At 44.7% G+C, this 24,356-nt stretch overlaps 1 protein-coding gene and 3 pseudogenes across 1 annotated transcript in view; 1 reads left to right on the top strand and 3 right to left on the bottom strand.

Annotated features, from left to right (window-relative positions):
• LOC134966849 (uncharacterized) overlaps positions 1-24,356 on the bottom strand; it is a 188,840-nt gene that overhangs the window by 45,721 nt on the left and 118,763 nt on the right. The window contains exons 16-18 of the mRNA XM_063943893.1: positions 23,420-23,533; positions 21,273-21,386; positions 6,425-6,537 (exon numbers count right to left, since the gene is read on the bottom strand). Of these exons, the coding sequence (XP_063799963.1) occupies positions 6,425-6,537; positions 21,273-21,386; positions 23,420-23,533 (341 nt within the window). The remainder of the gene's footprint in view (positions 1-6,424; positions 6,538-21,272; positions 21,387-23,419; positions 23,534-24,356) is intronic.
• Positions 10,046-10,164, bottom strand: LOC134967259 (5S ribosomal RNA; annotated as a pseudogene).
• LOC134967258 (5S ribosomal RNA) lies at positions 16,523-16,641 on the bottom strand (annotated as a pseudogene).
• LOC134967256 (5S ribosomal RNA) lies at positions 19,551-19,669 on the top strand (annotated as a pseudogene).

The raw sequence follows: 24,356 nt of genomic DNA, 5'->3' as shown, positions 1-24,356 counted from the left end.
CACCATTTTTCCGAGAAGTTGCACACAGAGGTGCAGAGACACGGTTTGCGTCCTCAGTACCTGAGCCACTAATCGCTGTAAGTCCTGGACCTTGTTCTCTGGTAGGAACACACGTAATAGGACCGTGTCCAAGATGAGACCGAGGAATTGAATCCGTTGAGTCGGTATGAGGTTGGACTTTTGGAAATTGACAATCCATCCATGTTGAATTAGAAATTGATGGGATGTCTGGACATCCTTGAGCAGTCGATTCTGAGATGGAGCCTTGATCAGTAAATCGTCCAGATAAGGTATAATCGTGACCCCCAACAGTCTCAGTCCTGCAACCATGATCGCCATGATCTTTGTGAAAATTCTTGGGGCTGATACTAGACCGAACGGCAAGGCCCTGAATTGGTAGTGATCCGCCACCAGTGCGAACCTTAAGTAAGCCTGGTGAGGAGTCCAGATTGGGATATGCAGATATGCATCCTTTATGTCCATGGACACCATGAACTCGCCCTGCTCTAGGCCTGCAATGACCGATTGGATTGATTCCATCTTGAATTTGTACACCCTTAAGAACTGGTTGAAAACTTTTAAATTGAGTATTGGTCTGACCGTCCCGTCTGGCTTTGGCACGACAAAAAGATTGGAATAGAACCCCGTTCCTCTCTGAGAAGCTGGAACCGGAATGATGACCTCTGCTTGTAGCAATTTGAGAATTGCTGCCCGTAGTGCTCCTGCGTTTTGAGGGCACCGAGGCAATCCTGTTGTAAAAAACTGACTGTGAGGCCTCTGTTGAAATTCCAGCTTGTATCCCTGAGAGATTAAGTTGTTCACCCAAAGCTCTGGCGAGGTTTTGGCCCAGATGTCCCGAAAACCTTCCAGTCGGCCGCCCACCAAGGGGGACCCCAGGTGAGCTGGGAGGCCGTCATGCCACGGTCTTGTCAGCAGGTTTATCGTGCTTTCTGTTTGCTGCTTGTGAGCGGCCTCTACCTCTGCCCCCACGCGCTTGTGTACCGAAACCCCTTCCTCTGGCTCGAAAGGACTGAGATCTAAATGAAGTAAATGCCGGTCCCAAATAACCTCTCCTAGTCTGTGGAGCGGTTCTCGTATAAGGAGTAGGCAGAAAAGTGGACTTCCCCGCTGTAGCCTGCGAAATCCACTTGTCTAATTCTGGTCCGAACAGCATTTCACCCCCAAAGGGGATGGATTCTACCGCCTTTTTGGTCTCCGAGTCTCCCTGCCATTCTCTGAGCCATAAAATCCGTCTAGCCGATATGGCCGATGCAGATATGCGCGATGCTATTCTGCTAATATCTTTAGAAGCTTGACACAAGTACGATGCAGATTCTCGAATGTGTTCCGCCAGTTGGGTAATCTCTTCCAAACTGTTTTCCTCCTCAATAGCTTGTACAATACGGCCGGACCATGCACCCATGGCCTTGTTGACCCAAGCACAGACGATCGCAGGTCTCTGCGCTGCACCAGCTGCGACAAAAATTTACTTTAACGCAGTGTCAACTTTACGGTCTGACGCGTCCTTTAAAGTAGTGACGTTAGGGATCGGTAAAATTGTCTTTTTTGACAACCTTCCTAGTGAGGCATCCACTTAGGGGATAAGTTACCTGAAACCGTTTCGGAAATTGAAACCGTTTGTCAGGTTGTTTCCAAGCCTCCTCTATCTGAGATTCTAGGGATTTAGGAATAGGAAACACTGCTGAACGCGGCTTCTGGGATTCGAACAAATCGAAATCTTCCGGCTCCCGTATTTCCTCGTCCTTAAAGCTTAGGATCTCTTTTACAGCGTCAATTAAGGAGTCTAGACCTGAGATTGCCGAGTCCTCTTCTGGAAAGTCGGCGTCTAGGTTAGGTTCAATTAACTCACCTTCCTCCGTATCAAGAAGAAAACCCTCTTCCTCTTCTGATTCTGGTATCATAGGGAGAGTTCTTTTAACAGCCTTGCGCACACTTGTGTCTGCGTGTGCGGGCGGCGTTAACCTGATTAGAAATTCCTCCATCGTCTTTGAGAATCCCGCAGCCCATTCTTATTCCTGCTTGCGCGATTCTGCCATCTCCATGGAGATTCTGTTAGCAAGGTTGTCTTCCCATGCCTTAGCCAGAGCACTGCTCCCCTGTGGCGCGTCCTTGTCTAAGCAGGAGTCGCACACCCCGGAGCTGCCAACCCGCGTGCTCTTCTTGTTACATTTCGTACAAACATAACAGGTCTTAGAGGTCTTGGTTGCCTTAGACATGTTGTTTTGAAAAACCCTGAACCAGGGTAACCCGCCGCGCTTTTACCCTTTAAAACTAGGAAGAGAAAGACTGGGAGATGATGGAAGCGAAGGTATTGGATCCGGCTGGAATTACCTGTCCTTTTCGTATATAAAAAAGAGCAGGTAAGTAACGGTATCTTTACTTTAATTAAATAAAAAAATAAATAAATAATAAAAAAAAAAAAACACCAGCCGACTCGTAATCCTCACACCCCAACTGTAATCAGCTACGATGTTGGAGTTGGTATACACTTGCTTCCGTGAATTTTCTGCGGGATCTTTGACACAGAAGCCCCTTGAAAATATAAATTGTAAAGTAATATTACTTTTCAGGGGGTGGTCTTCTGTATGCCGGCGGTCGGGCTCCCGGCGCTCAGTATACCGGCGCCGGGAGCCCGACATCCGGCATACCGACACTTATTTTCCCTCGTGGGAGTCCACGACCCCCATAGAGGGAGAATAAAATAGTGTGGCGCGCGTAGCGCGCCACCGTGCCCGTAGCGTGGCGAGCGCAGCGAGCCCGCAAGGGGCTCATTTGCGCTCGCCACACTGTCGGTAAGCCGGCGGTCGGGCTCCCGGCGCCGGTATGCTGGTCGCCGGGAGCCCGACCGCCGGCCAGCCGTAGTGAACCCCTTTCAAGGAGATCCTCATATACTGTAAATATATTTTACACCAGCAGAGGGAGCTGTTGTCTAACGATCACACTGCTATATGTTACTATGCACTATGCAGGCAGTGCAGCAGGGGGAGCTAGTTCTGTAATAAGCAGTCTTTTCCTTACTTTACTGGGGGAGGGGGAAGACCCATCCCATTATCCCATTCTGGCGCCATAATCATTAACTATGGCCCCCACTAAATGTCTGCCACACATATGCTTAATGTCTGTTCCTACATATGATTTTACTTTTTTATACTGGCTTGTACTTTAAACGTACTTGCTGCTTTGGCTCCCCTCCCGCTGGCTGGCGCGCGCCGAGTCTCGACGCTCGGCGAACAGACTTTTCCCCCCTACTAGCCGGCGCGCTCCGTACCCGCTGGCCGGCGTGCGCCTTGACAGCCCCGTAGTGGCGCCTGTGCTCCGCTTCGGCTGTTTGTCCTTGTGCAGCGCGCCTCTCTGCCGTCGCTCCCTGCTCACTGGGAGGACGGGCTGAGTCCCGCGCCGCACTCTGCTCCCGCGCCCGCCGCTGTAGCTGCAAGAGGGGGTCTATTTCTATTCTCAGGAGCCAGCAGTAGGAAAGACTTTCAAGGGAAGGATAGAAGAAAATAAATAAATTAATAAAGTACATGAAGTACCCTAGTCTAAACTACATCTTCCTTCAACCAGTACTCACTGTTAGGAAGACTTGGAGGATCTCCTGTGGAGAGAGGCAGGTCCCTTCAATAGGGATCTTTGTCTCTCCAATATATATGTGTGTCTTTGTCTGCCTTTTAGTAGGTGGACGCAGCACACTCTTGTTTAAATCAGGAGCTCTGTGCTCCCACGTGCTTCACCTCAAGCACAATTTTTTAAACTGAGGGAGGTGGGATGTGAAGGGGGAGGAACCGGCTGTGCACACAATGCTAATTTTAGATTGTGCCACACCTCCGGTTCAAGGCTTCACACCCCTACTGTATAGGACTCCAGTGTCCCCTAGTGGATGAAAGAGAAATATGGGGGAACCCCTGTGAATTCCCCCCCCCCCTATTTTTACAACCAGGACCGGCTCAAAGAGCCCGAGGCTGGTTATGCTTAGGAGGGGGGACCCCACTGAATTTTTTTCAGGATTTATTCATCACTTTTGTGATGTCCATGAAGTCGAATCCAGGCCGCCCACTATTCGTCAATTGGTCCATTTTTCGACAAGGGGACTGTCGAATCCGTTATTAATTGAATATGTCGAATTCTGGTCCCGGGTGGAGGTTTCGCCTGTCGAATTGTGTCGAATCCAAGTCGAATTCACGCCGGAATTCGACCGCTATTGAATATACCCCTATATTCAGTTTTCTGTATGAGATTCAGTCCAACCTCTTACTGATATGATTCACACTGTCATGTAACCTTTCAGCCAGTCAGGCCCTTGGTTTCATATTACACCTTTGTGTCTTTAACATGTCTCCCACAGAGGAAGAGTTCCCTGCCACAGACATGTCACACACGTGCACAACCACACCACAGACACACTGGGACTTATAGGGGACAGACCCACAGTAAAATCTGTCAGAGGGACACAGATAGGATTTGCCAGCTCACAACCCAGTGCCAGTAACACAATGTCTGTGAACACAAAATGCCCAATGACATGCAGCGCTTTTATAATGCTAATCACACAAATATAGAGCACCAAATTCACTGTGGCCCCCCATGTACTGCACCCTAGTGGAGGAGGACTAGCGTTGTCTCTGCAGCCTGAGGAGAGAGAGAAAATGGTGCTGAGCAGTGCGCTGGCTGACTGAGGAGGAAGCTCCACTCTTCAATGGCGTGTTTCTCCTCAGCTTTTATGTGGTAATTTTTTATACTGGCAGGGGTAGGACTGTGCCTCAGCAACTTATGCCCTTAATTTATGCCAGTTTCCATAGGTTTCATGCTGCCCGGGGCGCCCCCCCGCACCCTGCAGTGCCTGTGTATGTGTGGGCAACATGGCGTGTTGCGCTCCCGCCAGCCGCGCGGTACCTTTAGCCGTCACTTTCTTGATTGAGGATCTGTCTTTTAACACTCACCTGTCTTCTGACTTCTGTCTCTGTGAGGGGGGTGACGGCACGCTGTGGGAGTGAGCATCTAGGCACGGCTAGCGTTCAGTTCCCTTCAGGAGCTAATGGTGTCCTGTCAGCCAGAAGCAGAGCCATGAAACTCTTTAGGAAGTTGGTTCCTACTTCTGCCCCCTCACTCCCACGAAGCAGGGAGACTGTTGCCAGCAGTTCTCCCTGAAAATAAAAAACCTAACATAAGTCTTTTCAGAGAAACTCAGTAGAGCTCCTCTGGAGTGCATCCAGTCTGCCTGGGCACATTTCTAAAAACTGAGGTCTGGAGGAGGGGCATAGAGAGAGGAGCCAGTTCACACCCTTGAAAAGTCTTAAAGTGCCCATGGCTCCTGCGGAACAGTCTATACCCCATGGTCATGAAATGGACCCCAGCATCCTCTAGGACGTATGAGAAAACTAGTTTAGCGACTTCAATTTGGCACAGAATTTGCTGGTTTTGTTGAACCAATAGCGCACGTTTTACATAAGAAATATTACTCACAAAGTTTATATCATCAGTTAGGGTCTCAAGGTTTTATTAGCGGGCCAATAGATGCTAGGAGTAATTAATTAATGGGCTGTAATTAAGAAAACTAATTTTCCCACGTCTGTATTCAAAGATGGGCCACAGGGATTGGGGCGTGGCTGAACAGCCACAGGAAATGGACGCCATTCTCACGCACCACATGGCGCCATTGTAAGTGCTTTTCCAGTAAATGACGAAATAAGGAATGTCGCTCAGCAGCCATAACAGCCCTACTCCAAAGGCACGTAGTATAAATGTGTGGCCCCGCCGGAGGTGATAGGGGTATATAGGGAAGGAGCATCAGTTTAGCCCGCGGCAGCGCCCAGCCGCCATAACTGGCCTGATTTCCGGTATATCATACTCGCTGCCATGTCACCACACCATACACACTGTCACAGTGTAGGAGGAGAAAGCCTCCCTTCCTCTCCTCTCCATGAAACTCTGTTCTGTTTAGAGTGAAACGCGTTGGATTTATATACTTTTATTTTGCACTGCTTTTCTGGATCTCCTTCTAGACTTCAAGAGCTTTGGACTTGTCTCTGGCAAACAGGGAGTCACTTCTGGGTTTCCATAGACTTACAGATAAGCCAGATCCCAAATAATATCATGTAAGCGGTTATAATAGACTGCAGCATATTTATATGCCTTTTAAAAATGGCTACTCTATGTTGGGTCTTCTGCTATCTCCATGTTTTATCCCCTACAAGGGCACAGTGATATGAATGTTCCAGGACCAGAAGAAGAACTATCAGATGAACTTACTGTATTTTACATGTTTTGTATATTACGCATAATTATTGCACTCTTAAATAATCCCATTTTTTATACCGCTGCATTATAAACAGACAATGACCCCCCTTTCCTGTCTATAAATCAGTTTGCATGTTCGTCTTAGCGATCGGCTTAATATGTGAGCACTAACCCCATCTCCGAAGTCACGTCACAGTCCTCCGGTGTCGCGTCACAGCCAGCCTGTTCCGCAGCCTCCATGGAATGATGGAAAGCCAGCTTGCTGGCTTGGTTGGCGAAATCCAGCTTAGATACAATTGAGAATTCCCAATAAGTTAAATGAATAAAAAGAAATAAATAAAAAAAATAAAAGCATTAAAATGTAACGAGCGCTCTATATGAAACGAGAGCAGAGACGCGTGAGGGTAAATACTACAGGGAATGGGCAGTATATGAAATACTCTACGCAGCAATCTCTCCAATTCAGGTTTTGCATAAATATAAACGTCAGAGATTTTGAGAAGCAGATTTGCCATGCTGGACCGCGGTCTGATCAGGGTATTAAGTCTAACGGTCAAGTATTTGTGCAAAAATGTTAATATTAGTTGAGACTAAGCATAACTGTCCATTCACCTAGTCCAATATAACCATGGCGGTCTCAGCTTCCCCACCCTCCCAGGCTGGTCACCCAGATCGTGAATCGTCAGTACAAGCGTCACCTAGAAGCTCAGAGACGCAAGGCTGGTGCTCAGCTAGAAAATGCTTGACGTCGGCCTAAAAAGTGCAGAGGAGACCGTGCTTAGAAACATAGAATTTGTCGGCAGATAAGAACCACTTGGCCCATCTAGTCTGCCCCTTATTTTTTTTTTATATTCTTTTTATCACTAACCTTATTTGATCCTTATTTCTTTGTAAGGATATCCTTATGTCTATCCCATGCATGTTTAAATTGCTCTACTGTCTTAGCCTCTACCACCTCTGATGGGAGGCTATTCCACTTGTCCACTACCCTTTCTGTGAAATAATTTTTCCGCAAATTTCCCCTGAACCTCCCCCCCTCCAGTCTCAGTGCATGTCCTCGTGTCCTATTGCTTCTCTTCATTTGGAGAATATTTCCCTCCTGGACTTTGTTAAAACCCTTCATATATTTGAAAGTTTCTATCATGTCCCCCCTTTCCCTTCTCTGCTCCAAACTATACATATTGAGATTTCTTAGTCTTTCTGGGTATGTTTTGTGATGTAGGCCATGCACCATTTTAGTTGCCCTCCTTTGTACAGTTTCTAATGTATTAATATCCTTTTGAAGATATGGCCTCCAGAACTGAATACAGTATTCTAGATGAGGCCGTACCAATGACCTATACAGTGGCATTATTACTTCTTTCTTTCTGCTGCTGATTCCTCTCCCAATGCAGCCAAGCATCTGACTAGCCTTCCTCATTGCCTTGTTACATTGCTTACCTGCTTTTAAGTCATCTGAAAGTGACTCCTAGATCCCTTTCCTCCTCAGTAGTTTCCAGTATAGTGCCATTAATACTGTATTTAGCTTTAAGATTTTTGAGACCCAAGTGCATGATTTTGCATTTTCTGGCATTAAACTGTAATTGCCAGACTCTTGACCATTCCTCTAGTCTACCTAGATCCTCAATCATTTGTTTTACCGCACCTGGTGTGTCTACCCTGTTGCATACCTTTGTGTCATCTGCAAAAAGGCATACTTTCCCTTTAATGCCATTTGTAATGTCACCAATAAAGATATTAAAAAGCACTGGTCCAAGTACAGATCCCTGGGGTACTCCACTGGTAACATTTCCCTCCTGTGAATGCACTCCATTTACCACAACTCTCTGTTTTCTATCCTTCAACCAAGATCTTATCCATTCAATAATCCTAATATCCAATCCCAAACTTTCAAGTTTATTTAGCAGTCTGCGATGTGGAACGGTGTCAAAAGCCTTACTAAAGTCTAGATAAGCTATATCCATGGCTCCACCTTTATCCATCACTTTAGTCACACAATCAAAAAAGTCAATAAGATTTGTTTGACATGATCTCCCCCCAGTGAATCCATGCTGTTTGGGATCCAGTAAATTGCCGGATTTGAGATAATCTACAACTCTTTCTTTTAAGAGTGTTTCCATCAATTTCCCTACTACTGATGTAAGACTCACTGGTCTGTAGTTGTTTGCCTCTCCCTTGCTTCCACTTTTGTGCAGTGGGACTACGTTTGCTCTTTTCCAGTCCCCTGGAATTTCTCCTGTTGCTAATGACTGGTTGAATAATTCTGTCAATGGTGCTACCAGCATCTCTTTAAGTTCTTTTAGTATCCTTGGATGTATCCCATCTGGCCCCATAGATTTGTCCACTTTCAGCTTTGAGAGTTCTGTTAGGACCTTCTCCTCTGTAAATGTACTTGTTTCATTTTCCTGAATATCCCTGCAACTTAACTGTGGCCCCTTCCCCTCTCTTTCAGTAGTAAATACTGAGCAAAAATAATCATTAAGATGATCTGCTATTAAATTGTCTCCTTCAACAAGACTCCCAGTGTCCGTCTTTAGTTTTATAATTCCGCCTTTTGTTTTTCTCTTTTCGCTTATATACCTAAAAAAAGTTTTGCCTCCTTTACCCACTGACTGGGCCATTTTCTCCTCAGCTTGTGCCTTTGCACATCTGATTACCTTCTTTGTCTCCTTCTGTCTAACAAGATATATCTTTTTGTCTTCATTATTTTGTGTCTGCTTATATTTCCTAAAAGCCATCTTTTTTGCTCTCACAATATTTGCTACTTCTTTTTCAAACCACACTGGCTTCCTTTTCCTTGTGTTTTTCCCAACAGTTTTGATACAAAGGTCTGTTGCCTTCAATATTGCACATTTGAATGTTTTCCACCTCTCCTGCACTGTTTCCAAGTTCCTCCACTCTGCCAAAGAATCGCTTACACATTTTCCCATCCCTACAAAATCAGCCTTCCTAAAATCCAACACCTTTGTTTTTGTATGGGACGAGTCAGTCTCTGTCTTAATGCTGAACCATACTGCTTGATGATCACTGGATCCCAGGTTTTCACCCACTTTTACGTCCGATAATCTGTCTCCATTTGTAAGTATTAAGTCTAATATTGCGTCTTTCCGAGTGGGCTCCCTCACCAATTGGTGGAGGGATGCTCCCTGAAGGGAATTTAAAATGTTACTACTTCTAGTGGAACTAGCAACAGACACCTCCCAGTTTACTTATGCAATGGGAGAGGACAGAAGGCTCTTGTGTGGGCGCACTCTTAAATGAAAAACAAATAGAAAAATTTTTTTTTATAAATGTTTTTAGAAGTATTACAGAGAATAATATTAATATATAACTTTTATTGATAGGGTTAAAACAAGATAAACTTCCCACAGATCCTGAGAATCAACGGCGATTCTTGGGGAATTAAAAAATGTCCTGGTCTCTTAAATCGTAAGAGTATGGAAAGGGTTGTAGACATGGAGTAGTCATACCCCCATTTCCCCTGACCAGTACAGTAATACTGTATTAATGGAACCGGGGGTTTTTAAGTCACAACACAGTTTCAATACAATTTAGGCTAAGACTGGCTAGAATGGTAATCAGTAGTCACCACTCAAGGAATTATGCACCTAAGTGTTAATAGCATGCCCTGGCCCTATTTGTGGGCAGGGATTTATGCAAAAGGTAATGGTCAGTTGATATTGAAAGTATTAGAGCAAAGAGAAAATAAAGAGAAAAAATAGAAAAAATAGAAAAAATGTGGTGATACTGCTGTTGGTGTGTGTTGGTCACATAAGAGCGGAAATTAATTCCTGACCTACCACACCAGGTATTCACAGGCAGTCACCTCTCCTGATACTAACCTGGCCCAACGCTGTTTGGCTTCCAAGATCGGACGAGATCGGGCACTGACAGCGTGGTATGGTCGTAGGGATTTATGTGTACACCAATGAGAGTGCACCTATGTAGGGAATTGAAAATGAAAAAAAGAATAATAGGAAAGGAAATTGCAGATAAGATCAGTACGTGAAAATATGTGGATCTGCTTTCCACGTTAGACCCGGTATAGAAGATTCCACTGGTGTGGTATTCTATCCCGAGAATCGTGAATGAGAGTCCACGAAAAATTGGTGAACACAGATTAGGAAGATGTGAGATTATTATCTGCGACAGAGTAATGCAAAGGTTAAGCTGTCATTCGGAGGTATACACAATTCAGGTGGGGCTGAGCCCAATGACCGACCTCCGACGGTCTGACACGTATGAAAATTATAACTTTAGGCAGGTAGATTGCAAACTGGAAGAGTAAGCTGTATTGGGTATTGTAACCCGGTACCGGCAGCATATAACAAGCTGCTAGATGTACTGTACCATGCACATTGGTAGTGTCGATAAGATATTATATCACTTCAAAATTGGCAACGATAAGAGGTATATAATATATATAAAAGCAGACCTATTCTGGTGTGAGTAATATACCCCTGATGGGGAAAGCTATATGAGTTAAAGTACCTAGTTATTATACCACAAAGATTGAAATAATTGGTATGCTGCACAGTACAAGACTAAGATCCTGTTGCAACAATACAGAGTAATATTTGCAGATTGATGAGACTTAAACAGTATGTCCCTGTCAATAGGGGGAAATGTCCGAGCAGATAATGAGTAAACTGACCAAAACTATGGCTGGCAATCAACAGAAGAGTTTAGGTGACTAACAGAATAGCCCTAGATACAAAGAGGCTAAGTGATGGCTGATCTCACGGAAAAAGTCCTTACAATAAGGATAATCTGAGTAATAAGAAGGAGCTTACGAATCTCCAGTGACTTAGATCAGATCCGTTAGAATAGCGCCATGATGTGACTGTGTGGACGGAGTTCCCCGTAGAAAACGCGTTTCACCCTATGGGCTTGTTCACTTCCTGGTTCCGTATAGTGGGGTGGGTTGGGATGATCTTTAAGGGCGGCTGGTGGCATAATTAACCAATAGGAGAGTGCCGCGTGTTGCCGCTGTACCTAGCGGTTGCTAGGCGACGAGATAGCCGAGGTGCAGCCGGAGTTGATTGGAAGACGCGGTCACGCGAGATTGTGGAGCCGCGTGTTACCGCTGTACCTAGCGGTTGCTAGGCGACGAGATAGCCGAGGTGCAGCCGGAGTTGATTGGAGGACGCGGTCACGCGAGATTGTGGAGCCGCGTATCACCGCTGTACCTAGCGGTTGCTAGGCAACTAGTTAACGGAGGTGAAGTTGTAGTTTAAGTTCTGAATGGAAGACGTGATCTCGCGGGATTAAGGACGCCATATTGGTGTAGGGAAAGAAGGGGAACAATATAGAAGGGCAAAGGCGGAAGAGACATAGATAAAAACAGAGCCGCTGGTTGGTTGATAGCCTAGCGCAGGGAGGAATGGTATATGTTGTGAATAGGTGTATACCCAGTTTATATGAATGGATATTTAGTGCATCGGAATAAAAATATGAGTGGGGAAATGAGATTTGTGTGTGGGAGGGATTTGGGAGGATTAGGGTGGGATTTGGGAGGATTAGGGTGAAATGAGTGAGAATGGGGAAAGAGGTAAAAGTGTTGGGAAGGTTGGGTGAAGGGGGGGGGAAAGGGCCGAAAACAGCTGGGTGAGGAAAATGATTAGTGAGTTTGCAATATAAATGTAAGATGTGATAGACATTTGGATGAATGGGTGGGCGATGAATAAAGGTGTGTGGGTTAGTTAGCTGATATCGGTGTAGGAAAATTAGGGAGATGGGGTGATGATGAGGACGTGGCACAGAGATAGGGGGCCCAGGTATGTGATGGCATGTGAGGAGCAGTGTGTGTGTGTATAAGGTGTTGTGATGGGAGTGGGTGTAGGATGGAGGGGGTATGTTTGGTGACATAGGGGTGGGAGGAAGTGCAGTGTGATGTGGTGTGTGGGTGATGTATTGATTGGTGTATATGGGTGGGGGGATTGATGTGTGTGGGTGATGTGATGATGTGGGAGGGGGGGGGGGGAAAAGGGAGAGAAATGGGGTTGTTGATTGTTATGGAAGGGGGGAGGTTAAGGAATGTGAATGTGAAGTGAAGAAGGTGAAGGAATAAATAGGACGAAAGGTGTGTGGAAACTAATAGGATAGAATTGTTCTGATTTATAATGAGGAATTACAGAAAAGCCCCATAATTTATAGTTTCATTGAGGCCAAAGGGCTTCAAGGAGTTGAGTCGAAAAATCCACTCACTTTCTTTTTTGTATAGCTCCTTGGTTAGGTCCCCTCCTCGTACACCCAAGTGAACACAATCCAGGCCAAAGGTCTTGAAGTCCTTGATTGATCCTTGGTGACAAAAATGAAAATGTCTGGCCACAGATGTGAGCTGTTTCATCCTTGCCAGGTCCCTGGAGGCATTGCGGATGTTGCCAAGATGTTCTAAAATTCTCTCTTTGAATTTGCGAGTGGTCATGCCTATATATTTGTAATTGCATCCACAGGTAATACAATAGATCATGGCCTGAGTATTGCAATTAAAGAAATGTTGCAGGGTGACCGATTGGCCATATCTATCCATGACACTGTTGGTTTTCAGGATCTGCGGGCACGCCTTGCACTGACCACAAGGAAAGGAACCTGTGATGGTGGGTTTTTTTGGAGGAGAGGTCATCAAGTGGCTGTGCACTAATTGGTCTTTCATATTTTTTGATCTGCGCCAGCTCATTTGTAGCGGAGAATCAAAGAGTGGTGCAAGATCAGGGTCAAGCTGGAGAATGGGGAGATGTCTGGTTATAGCTTCCTTCAACATTCTCCATTCTGGACAAAAGGTGCCGATGAAGCGGATGGTATCTTCTTGCTCTGTGTTCTTGGTCTTTTTACCAAAGATCAGGTTATCTCTCTTGATGGCTACAGTGGCTGTATATGCGCGTTTAAGTGAGCGTTTACTGTAGCCTCTGACCAGTAAACGCTGAGTAAGTTCATTGCTCTTCACTTTGAAATTGTGATCTTCAGAGCAGTTACGCCTTAAACGCAAATATTCCCCTTTCGGGATATTTTCAATCGTAGGCGGGAAGTGAGAGCTTGTCTGGTAAAGGAGACTGTTGGTTGCAGTCTCCTTACGGTATAATTCTGTTTCCAGGAAGCCGGCCTCAGACCTGTAGACATTGAGATCCAGGAATGGTACCTTTTGAGGACTGATGTAATGTGTCAGGATGATGTTGAGATCATTTTGGTTAAGGGTCTGAATGAAATCCATGAGTAGATTTCTGTTGCCATTCCAAATCATGAATACGTCGTCAATATACCTCAACCAAAGTACTATATGTGTAGTGTATCTTTCATTAGAGGTACTAAATACGTGAATGTGCTCCCACCACCCTAAAAATAGGTTTGCATATGTAGGTGCACATGCCGCGCCCATTGCGGTTCCCCTAATCTGTAAGAAGAATTGGTCTTGAAAAACAAAGTAATTTTTGGAAAGAACAAAATCGAGCAACTGTAGGAGAAAATCAGAGAAATCGGTAGTGTTGGTTTGATCCAGAAAAAACTTGACCGCTGCGAGGCCATGGTGATGGTTAATACTCGAGTACAGTGCCTCAACATCAAGGGTCACCAAGAGGAAATTTTGTTCGAAGTGAATGTCATGAATTTTCCTAAGTAGATCCGAAGTGTCTTGTAAATATGACGGTAGTTCCAGAACAAAATCACGTAAATGTAGATCAAGAAAGCGGCTGGGCTGCTCCAAGATCCCACCTTTCCCCGACATAATTGGCCTGCCAGGTGGCTGATGGATGTTTTTATGAATCTTGGGCAGGAGATAGAATGTTGGGGTTTTGGGATTGTGGACAGTGAGATAAGCCGCCTCTTGTTTGGTGATTGTGCCCTGTGCCCTGGTTTCTTGTATCAAAGACGTATAAGCTTTCAAAAACCTTTTGGTTGGATCACTAAGGAGCTTTTTGTAACACAGAGGATTGAATAACTGTCTGTGTGCTTCAGCAATATACATGTTCTGTGGCCAAAGGACAATATTGCCACCTTTGTCCGATGGTTTGATCACTACATCTCGCCAGGTTTCCATGTCTCGTAAGGCTTGTCTTTCTTTATACTTGAGATTCCTTGGAAATTGTTGATGGCCAGTTGTAGTTTGAACAAAAATGTGGTCAAATTCTTTAGACACCCTATTGAGGAAAACCTTGATCTCCGGACTGGTATTATCCGGAGGGAAAAAGGATGATTTTGGTTTACATTTGGGTCGGTTAGGTGTGTTCATTTCCATGTTTGATTCAAATTGAAGTTCTTCTAAGACTTGAATGGCTTGAAGATCGATAGTCGACAGTTCTGTGTTGCAGGAGCTCTCTGTTCTGGATTGTTGTTTAACAAAGAATTTCTTGAGTAGGAGCTTCCTACCAAATAATCTCAGGTCTTTCTCCCAAGCGAATCTGTTGAATGATCTGGATGGAGAGAAGGACAAACCTTTTGCAAGTACCTCCATGTGAGCAGGGGAGAGAGATCTATTGGTAAGATTTATAACCTGTAAGGAAGACGAGGGGGAAAGATTATCCTGAGCTAACGAGTTGTCTTTCTCTGACGGGCAGGATATCGGGCAGTTCTTGACGTGTCCCAATCTGGGTTGCGCCTGTCGTTTCTTCTTTCTCCCTCGCCTGGTTTTCCTTGGTTTTTGTTCCTGCCTCTTGGTTTTTGACCCTGGCCTAAAAAACGTGGGGAAAAATCTACTACCCCTTCTCGGCCGTATACGGTATTCTCTGTGGTCTCGCTGGCTGAATCTCCACTCGTTGAGGACTCAAATTCAGAGAAGGTAGGATCTTCCCTTTGTTTGCGGTTCCTAGTCGGGGGTATCGGATTCCACCTGAAAATATCACCCCGTGCAAAGTCCCGTTTGTCCCTAATAAATTTGTTACGTTTACGATCCACTATAGTTTGTTCATATAGTTTAAGTTCGTTTTTGTGTTTTTCAAATGCAGTCTGGAAGGATAGGTCCTTTTCCCAGGTTTCAAGGTTTTTGCCCAGTTCGTCGATTTCTTTCTCAACTTGATCTATAAGGAGTGTATCGTGTTTAATCAGGAGATGTAGCAATTCGTGCGAGCACTTCAAAAGTGCCGCCTCCCACTCTGTCTTAAGATTCTCAGTAGCAAGTGGAAATGAGGGGAATACTTTTGGCCTCAGTCCTCGGGGCACAATCTTATGTTTGAGATAATTTTCCAGTGTGGTGACGTCCCACGACAAGCGTGTTCTTTTCTGTAGGTTTTTTTGTAATTTAGAGAAATTTGTCCTCCAATCGGAGTTACTTGAAGACACCTCAAATGTTTCTGCGAAAGGATCGCCAAAATTCTCCAGATTTTGACGTTTGGTTAATTCCGCTTTTAATGAGAAAGTGGTCATATTAATGACCAGGCAAATTTAGATGGAATGCGGGCTGAAAGTAAATGGAGGCTGCTAAAAGGGAGATGTGGGAAGGAGGGGTTAGAGAATTAGGAGTAAGAGTAAGGGCCGTGCCAACCGATCAGAGACTGTTAATACAACAGCATAGAATACTAACGAGTAGACAGGGGGCGATCGGGCACAGGTTAAATTAAATACAATTTTCAAGAAAGATAGCAGAGGAAAGACCAAAGTTGGACAGTGTATTGCCCTAAATAGGGAGATAACAATATATGTTATCAATAATAAACAGTCCTTGTTGGTGGTGCACCCAGAGCCAGAAGCGTGTAGACTTATGCAATGGGAGAGGACAGAAGGCTCTTGTGTGGGCGCACTCTTAAATGAAAAACAAATAGAAAAATTTTTTTTTATAAATGTTTTTAGAAGTATTACAGAGAATAATATTAATATATAACTTTTATTGATAGGGTTAAAACAAGATAAACTTCCCACAGATCCTGAGAATCAACGGCGATTCTTGGGGAATTAAAAAATGTCCTGGTCTCTTAAATCGTAAGAGTATGGAAAGGGTTGTAGACATGGAGTAGTCATACCCCCATTTCCCCTGACCAGTACAGTAATACTGTATTAATGGAACCGGGGGTTTTTAAGTCACAACACAGTTTCAATACAATTTAGGCTAAGACTGGCTAGAATGGTAATCAGTAGTCACCACTCAAGGAATTATGCACCTAAGTGTTAATAGCATGCCCTGGCCCTATTTGTGGGCAGGGATTTATGCAAAAGGTAATGGTCAGTTGATATTGAAAGTATTAGAGCAAAGAGAAAATAAAGAGAAAAAATAGAAAAAATAGAAAAAATGTGGTGATACTGCTGTTGGTGTGTGTTGGTCACATAAGAGCGGAAATTAATTCCTGACCTACCACACCAGGTATTCACAGGCAGTCACCTCTCCTGATACTAACCTGGCCCAACGCTGTTTGGCTTCCAAGATCGGACGAGATCGGGCACTGACAGCGTGGTATGGTCGTAGGGATTTATGTGTACACCAATGAGAGTGCACCTATGTAGGGAATTGAAAATGAAAAAGAGAATAATAGGAAAGGAAATTGCAGATAAGATCAGTACGTGAAAATATGTGGATCTGCTTTCCACGTTAGACCCGGTATAGAAGATTCCACTGGTGTGGTATTCTATCCCGAGAATCGTGAATGAGAGTCCACGAAAAATTGGTGAACACAGATTAGGAAGATGTGAGATTATTATCTGCGACAGAGTAATGCAAAGGTTAAGCTGTCATTCGGAGGTATACACAATTCAGGTGGGGCTGAGCCCAATGACCGACCTCCGACGGTCTGACACGTATGAAAATTATAACTTTAGGCAGGTAGATTGCAAACTGGAAGAGTAAGCTGTATTGGGTATTGTAACCCGGTACCGGCAGCATATAACAAGCTGCTAGATGTACTGTACCATGCACATTGGTAGTGTCGATAAGATATTATATCACTTCAAAATTGGCAACGATAAGAGGTATATAATATATATAAAAGCAGACCTATTCTGGTGTGAGTAATATACCCCTGATGGGGAAAGCTATATGAGTTAAAGTACCTAGTTATTATACCACAAAGATTGAAATAATTGGTATGCTGCACAGTACAAGACTAAGATCCTGTTGCAACAATACAGAGTAATATTTGCAGATTGATGAGACTTAAACAGTATGTCCCTGTCAATAGGGGGAAATGTCCGAGCAGATAATGAGTAAACTGACCAAAACTATGGCTGGCAATCAACAGAAGAGTTTAGGTGACTAACAGAATAGCCCTAGATACAAAGAGGCTAAGTGATGGCTGATCTCACGGAAAAAGTCCTTACAATAAGGATAATCTGAGTAATAAGAAGGAGCTTACGAATCTCCAGTGACTTAGATCAGATCCGTTAGAATAGCGCCATGATGTGACTGTGTGGACGGAGTTCCCCGTAGAAAACGCGTTTCACCCTATGGGCTTGTTCACTTCCTGGTTCCGTATAGTGGGGTGGGTTGGGATGATCTTTAAGGGCGGCTGGTGGCATAATTGACCAATAGGAGAGTGCCGCGTGTTGCCGCTGTACCTAGCGGTTGCTAGGCGACGAGATAGCCGAGGTGCAGCCGGAGTTGATTGGAAGACGCGGTCACGCGAGATTGTGGAGCCGCGTGTTACCGCTGTACCTAGCGGTTGCTAGGCGACGAGATAGCCGAGGTGCAGCCGGAGTTGATTGGAGGACGCGGTCACGCGAGATTGTGGAGCCGCGTATCACCGCTGTACCTAGCGGTTGCTAGGCAACTAGTTAACGGAGGTGAAGTTGTAGTTTAAGTTCTGAATGGAAGACGTGATCTCGCGGGATTTTTTTTTTTTTTTTTTTATTCCGATGCACTAAATATCCATTCATATAAACTGGGTATACACCTATTCACAACATATACCATTCCTCCCTGCGCTAGGCTATCAACCAACCAGCGGCTCTGTTTTTATCTATGTCTCTTCCGCCTTTGCCCTTCTATATTGTTCCCCTTCTTTCCCTACACCAATATGGCGTCCTTAATCCCGCGAGATCACGTCTTCCATTCAGAACTTAAACTACAACTTCACCTCCGTTAACTAGTTGCCTAGCAACCGCTAGGTACAGCGGTGATACGCGGCTCCACAATCTCGCGTGACCGCGTCCTCCAATCAACTCCGGCTGCACCTCGGCTATCTCGTCGCCTAGCAACCGCTAGGTACAGCGGTAACACGCGGCTCCACAATCTCGCGTGACCGCGTCTTCCAATCAACTCCGGCTGCACCTCGGCTATCTCGTCGCCTAGCAACCGCTAGGTACAGCGGCAACACGCGGCACTCTCCTATTGGTTAATTATGCCACCAGCCGCCCTTAAAGATCATCCCAACCCACCCCACTATACGGAACCAGGAAGTGAACAAGCCCATAGGGTGAAACGCGTTTTCTACGGGGAACTCCGTCCACACAGTCACATCATGGCGCTATTCTAACGGATCTGATCTAAGTCACTGGAGATTCGTAAGCTCCTTCTTATTACTCAGATTATCCTTATTGTAAGGACTTTTTCCGTGAGATCAGCCATCACTTAGCCTCTTTGTATCTAGGGCTATTCTGTTAGTCACCTAAACTCTTCTGTTGATTGCCAGCCATAGTTTTGGTCAGTTTACTCATTATCTGCTCGGACATTTCCCCCTATTGACAGGGACATACTGTTTAAGTCTCATCAATCTGCAAATATTACTCTGTATTGTTGCAACAGGATCTTAGTCTTGTACTGTGCAGCATACCAATTATTTCAATCTTTGTGGTATAATAACTAGGTACTTTAACTCATATAGCTTTCCCCATCAGGGGTATATTACTCACACCAGAATAGGTCTGCTTTTATATATATTATATACCTCTTATCGTTGCCAATTTTGAAGTGATATAATATCTTATCGACACTACCAATGTGCATGGTACAGTACATCTAGCAGCTTGTTATATGCTGCCGGTACCGGGTTACAATACCCAATACAGCTTACTCTTCCAGTTTGCAATCTACCTGCCTAAAGTTATAATTTTCATACGTGTCAGACCGTCGGAGGTCGGTCATTGGGCTCAGCCCCACCTGAATTGTGTATACCTCCGAATGACAGCTTAACCTTTGCATTACTCTGTCGCAGATAATAATCTCACATCTTCCTAATCTGTGTTCACCAATTTTTCGTGGACTCTCATTCACGATTCTCGGGATAGAATACCACACCAGTGGAATCTTCTATACCGGGTCTAACGTGGAAAGCAGATCCACATATTTTCACGTACTGATCTTATCTGCAATTTCCTTTCCTATTATTCTTTTTTTCATTTTCAATTCCCTACATAGGTGCACTCTCATTGGTGTACACATAAATCCCTACGACCATACCACGCTGTCAGTGCCCGATCTCGTCCGATCTTGGAAGCCAAACAGCGTTGGGCCAGGTTAGTATCAGGAGAGGTGACTGCCTGTGAATACCTGGTGTGGTAGGTCAGGAATTAATTTCCGCTCTTATGTGACCAACACACACCAACAGCAGTATCACCACATTTTTTCTATTTTTTCTATTTTTTCTCTTTATTTTCTCTTTGCTCTAATACTTTCAATATCAACTGACCATTACCTTTTGCATAAATCCCTGCCCACAAATAGGGCCAGGGCATGCTATTAACACTTAGGTGCATAATTCCTTGAGTGGTGACTACTGATTACCATTCTAGCCAGTCTTAGCCTAAATTGTATTGAAACTGTGTTGTGACTTAAAAACCCCCGGTTCCATTAATACAGTATTACTGTACTGGTCAGGGGAAATGGGGGTATGACTACTCCATGTCTACAACCCTTTCCATACTCTTACGATTTAAGAGACCAGGACATTTTTTAATTCCCCAAGAATCGCCGTTGATTCTCAGGATCTGTGGGAAGTTTATCTTGTTTTAACCCTATCAATAAAAGTTATATATTAATATTATTCTCTGTAATACTTCTAAAAACATTTATAAAAAAAATTTTTTCTATTTGTTTTTCATTTAAGAGTGCGCCCACACAAGAGCCTTCTGTCCTCTCCCATTGCATAAGTCTACACGCTTCTGGCTCTGGGTGCACCACCAACAAGGACTGTTTATTATTGATAACATATATTGTTATCTCCCTATTTAGGGCAATACACTGTCCAACTTTGGTCTTTCCTCTGCTATCTTTCTTGAAAATTGTATTTAATTTAACCTGTGCCCGATCGCCCCCTGTCTACACCTCCCAGTTTACATCAGGAAGATTAAAGTCTCCCATGATTATTACCTCTCCTTTTAATGCCATTTTAGTTATGTCCTGCAATAGGTTCTTGTCAAGTTCCTCTTCCTGACCTGGTGGCCTGTATATCACGCCAATACGAATAATCAACTTTTCCCCTGTTTCTATGGTCACCCAAAGGGCCTCAGTTTTTTCTTCAATACTTTGTATTAATGTAGTATTTATAGCATTTTTTACATACATTGCTACCCCTCCTCCGATTTTTCCAATTCTGTCCTTCCTAAATAAAGTATATCCCGGTATAGCTATGTCCCAGTCATGATTTTCATTGTACCATGACTAATTGCCACAATGTCTAGATCATCCCTTGTCATTATTGCAGTTAGTTCTGGGATTTTATTTCCTAAGCTCCTAGCATTTGCACACATAGCTTTTAGAGTTTTGTTTGTGCTTTTTCTGTTCCTAGCTATGTTCTTCTCTCTGCCTATTTTTATTTGGTTTTGATCTGAATTATCTTCTGTTGCTGTGGATATGCTTCCTATTCCCTTTGCCTGCAGAAACAATACCTCTGTGTTGGGGGAGCAGATTTCTTTATTCCTATTTGGTTCACTGCCCCCCTTTGTTAGTTTAAGTAGTTCTTGATGAAGCATCCAAACTGTTCAGTTAGTATTCTCGTTCCCCTTGAAGATGGGTGCAGGCCGTCACTTTTGTATAAGCTCCTATCTTGCCAGATGGTGTGACTATGGCCTATAAATCCTTAGGTACCAGCTGCCACCGGCCAGACGTTTTGATAAGTATAGAATGGGATTGGAATTTTGATGCACTTATCACGGCGATCTCTGCGCACCTTAATCTTAGTACCAGCAAGTTTCCTCCCCTTGGTCTCTTTTATGGCTGCCTGGGCAAATTCCACTTCACTGTAGAGAACCAGAGCCATGCCTTTCACGCGATCATATAGCACCTGTCGGGAAAAAGAAGATACACATAAGAGACTTGTACTTGTGGTAAGAAGAACAATGAGGTGTATAAGCGTGCTTCAGAGAGTGTTCCGGCACATACAGACCATGATGGATACTTCTCACCTCCAAGTGTAGCTAACACAGAGTACCAGAGCGGACAACAGTGTAGACTCGTGACGGGACTGGGCCTAAAGCACAACTACATCAGCTTCACTTAGGACAATATTATCACCGATCTCCACTGGTGGAGCCTGGCTATACAGCACATGGAATTCCACACGGACATAAGCCTAGCTCTGCGGCACAGGCAGAGACATAACAAGCCGAGCTCTGCGGCACAGGCAGAGACATAACAAGCCGAGCTCTGCGGCACAGGCAGAGACATAACAAGCCGAGCTCTGCGGCACAGGCAGAGACATAACAAGCCGAGCTCTGCGGCACAGGCAGAGACATAACAAGCCGAGCTCTGCGGCACAGGCAGAGACATAACAAGCCGAGCTCTGCGGCACAGGCAGAGACATAACAAGCCGAGCTCTGCGGCACAGGCAGAGACATAACAAGCCGAGTTCTGCGGCACAGGCAGAGACATAACAAGCCGAGCTCTGCGGCACAGGCAGAGACATAACAAGCCGAGTTCTGTGGCACAGGCAGAGACATAACAAGCCGAGCTCTGTGGTACAGGCAGAGACATAACAAGCCGAGCTCTGTGGTACAGGCAGAGACATAACAAGCCGAGCTCTGTGGCACAGGCAGAGACATAACAAGCCGAGCTCTGTGGCACAGGCAGAGACATAACAAGTCAGGAATCCAGTACACAAGCAAGAATTGAATCACGGGAGCAAGGTAAGTGACCTAATACTCTGGCGCTGAATAGTCCTCACGTTCTCTCAAAGAGACTGGTGATTCAAATTTGGCGCCAGCGTAGCATCACGATCACACAATCCTGTGCCTTTACGGCTGTGGGAAACCAGCGCACACTCCTATGGAAGTCGCAGGAGTTACAGCTGGAGAGCCACAGAAGCTGGTACGCTCGCTGAGCAGGAGAGTGGGTTGCCCATAGGTACTACCAGGACCCAGTAAGTTGGAACCACGTGCCGTATCAGGACATCATGTTTTAGGAATTCAGTATAAGGGATTGTAGCTGGACACACCACAGTCACTGTCACTACTACAAACATTGCTCTAATTGGCTCTGGTTAAGGAGAGGTCCTATTTTAGCACCATCGCGGTCATACTGAGTCATGGGCCTAATTCAGAGTTGGACGCTTTACCTTAAGCCGCTGCATGCTGTGCTAAAGTGAGTAAAAGAAGCAAGAGGTGTCTACAGCAGAAAGACACCCAGTGTGTGCTTCTGTAATCCGCTGCTGCGCCCAAAGACACAGCATCGGATCCTCTGCATGAACATCGGTTATCCGAGTAACCCTGAATTTACTTACGTCCGGGAACTTTTTACGCCGCTGAAGCCAGTGAAGGTGTGCCCAAGGAGCCAAGTAAACAACATGCACCTGTAGTCTATTCAGCCTAACCCTTAAGTCTGGTTACTCAGACATGTGATGTTATTGATGCTGATGAGTCATGAAAAATAAGACTCCGTTAAAAGATTGCTTGTAGCAAATAAACAATTAACTACATGTCAACAAAAACAAGGGTGTTTGGGTCTGGTATACTACTGATATTTAAGGGGAATAACTAGATCTCATTACAAAAAACTGTTAAATAGATACAAGGCATAAAAGACACAACTGCCTGAGAAAGCAGACGTGATCAGCGAAACGCGTTGAATGCAACGTGGAGTGAAGGTTTGGTATTATTGGGTAGTACCCCCTTTCCCCAGCCCCCGTCACACAGTGCTCACTGTTCTGCGCTCTCTTCCTCTTTTTGGAAAGCACACAGTAGCGGAGAAGTAAAACATGTATAGATATATAAGTATACCTCTCTACTCCTCGCCATGATAATCACCCCAACCAGGTCTGTAGGTGCCGGGACACTCTTGTTATCGATTCCTACATTACCTGCTCATTGTAAGGTCACTTACCTTTAGCACAGGTCCATACTGGTTGAAATGGTGCGTTAAATACTCTTCAGAAACATACATGGGTAATCCGCCTATCCAAACACAGTCGGTGGGCACGCTTTTCCCAAATGCCACCTATGAACAACAAAGGGGACAGGATGCGAGATGTAGTAGTTGCAAATGAAAGGAGCTTTTAACGCAAAACCTTTCTCCTCTTAATTGCTTTATGTTGTTTTTATACATATATATATATATATATATATATATATTTAAAAGACGGCTGCGGCACTCAGGGTCTTGTGAAGTAGTCAAAGTGTATTTACATCACAAAATATAACAATGTTATATTTTGTGATGTAAATACACTTTGACTACTTCACAAGACCCTGAGTGCCGCAGCCGTCTTTTAAACATGTTTATTTTTTCTGAGGGCACCGGGGCAGGTACCTATTAGGAGGAGTGCCGGGGCTACCCTTTTGAGATTATATATATATATATATGTATATATATATATATATATATACACATATACACACACACACAAAAAAGACAGGATCGGTGACACAGTAACATTACGTACAAGGGCCCTCATTCCGAGTTGTTCGCTCGCAAGTTGCATTTAGCAGCTTTGCACACGCTAAGCCGCCGCCTACTGGGAGTGAATCTTAGCTTATCAAAATTGCAAACAAAAGAGTCTCAAAATTGCGATTACACACTTCTTAGCAGTTTCTGAGTAGCTCCAGACTTACTCGGCATCTGCGATCAGTTCAGAGCTTGTCGTTCCTGGTTTGACGTCACAAACACACCCAGCGTTCGCCCAGACACTCCCCCGTTTCTCCAGCCACTCCCGCGTTTTTCCCAGAAACGGTAGCGTTTTTCCGCACACACCCATAAAACGGCCTGTTTCCGCCCTGAAACACCCACTTCCTGTCAATCACACTCCGATCACCAGAACGAT

The sequence above is a fragment of the Pseudophryne corroboree genome, chromosome 10 (assembly GCF_028390025.1).
Source record: "Pseudophryne corroboree isolate aPseCor3 chromosome 10, aPseCor3.hap2, whole genome shotgun sequence".
NCBI lineage: Eukaryota > Metazoa > Chordata > Amphibia > Anura > Myobatrachidae > Pseudophryne > Pseudophryne corroboree.
Note: the sequence above shows the minus strand (reverse complement) of the source record. Positions and strands in the feature narration are given on the sequence as shown.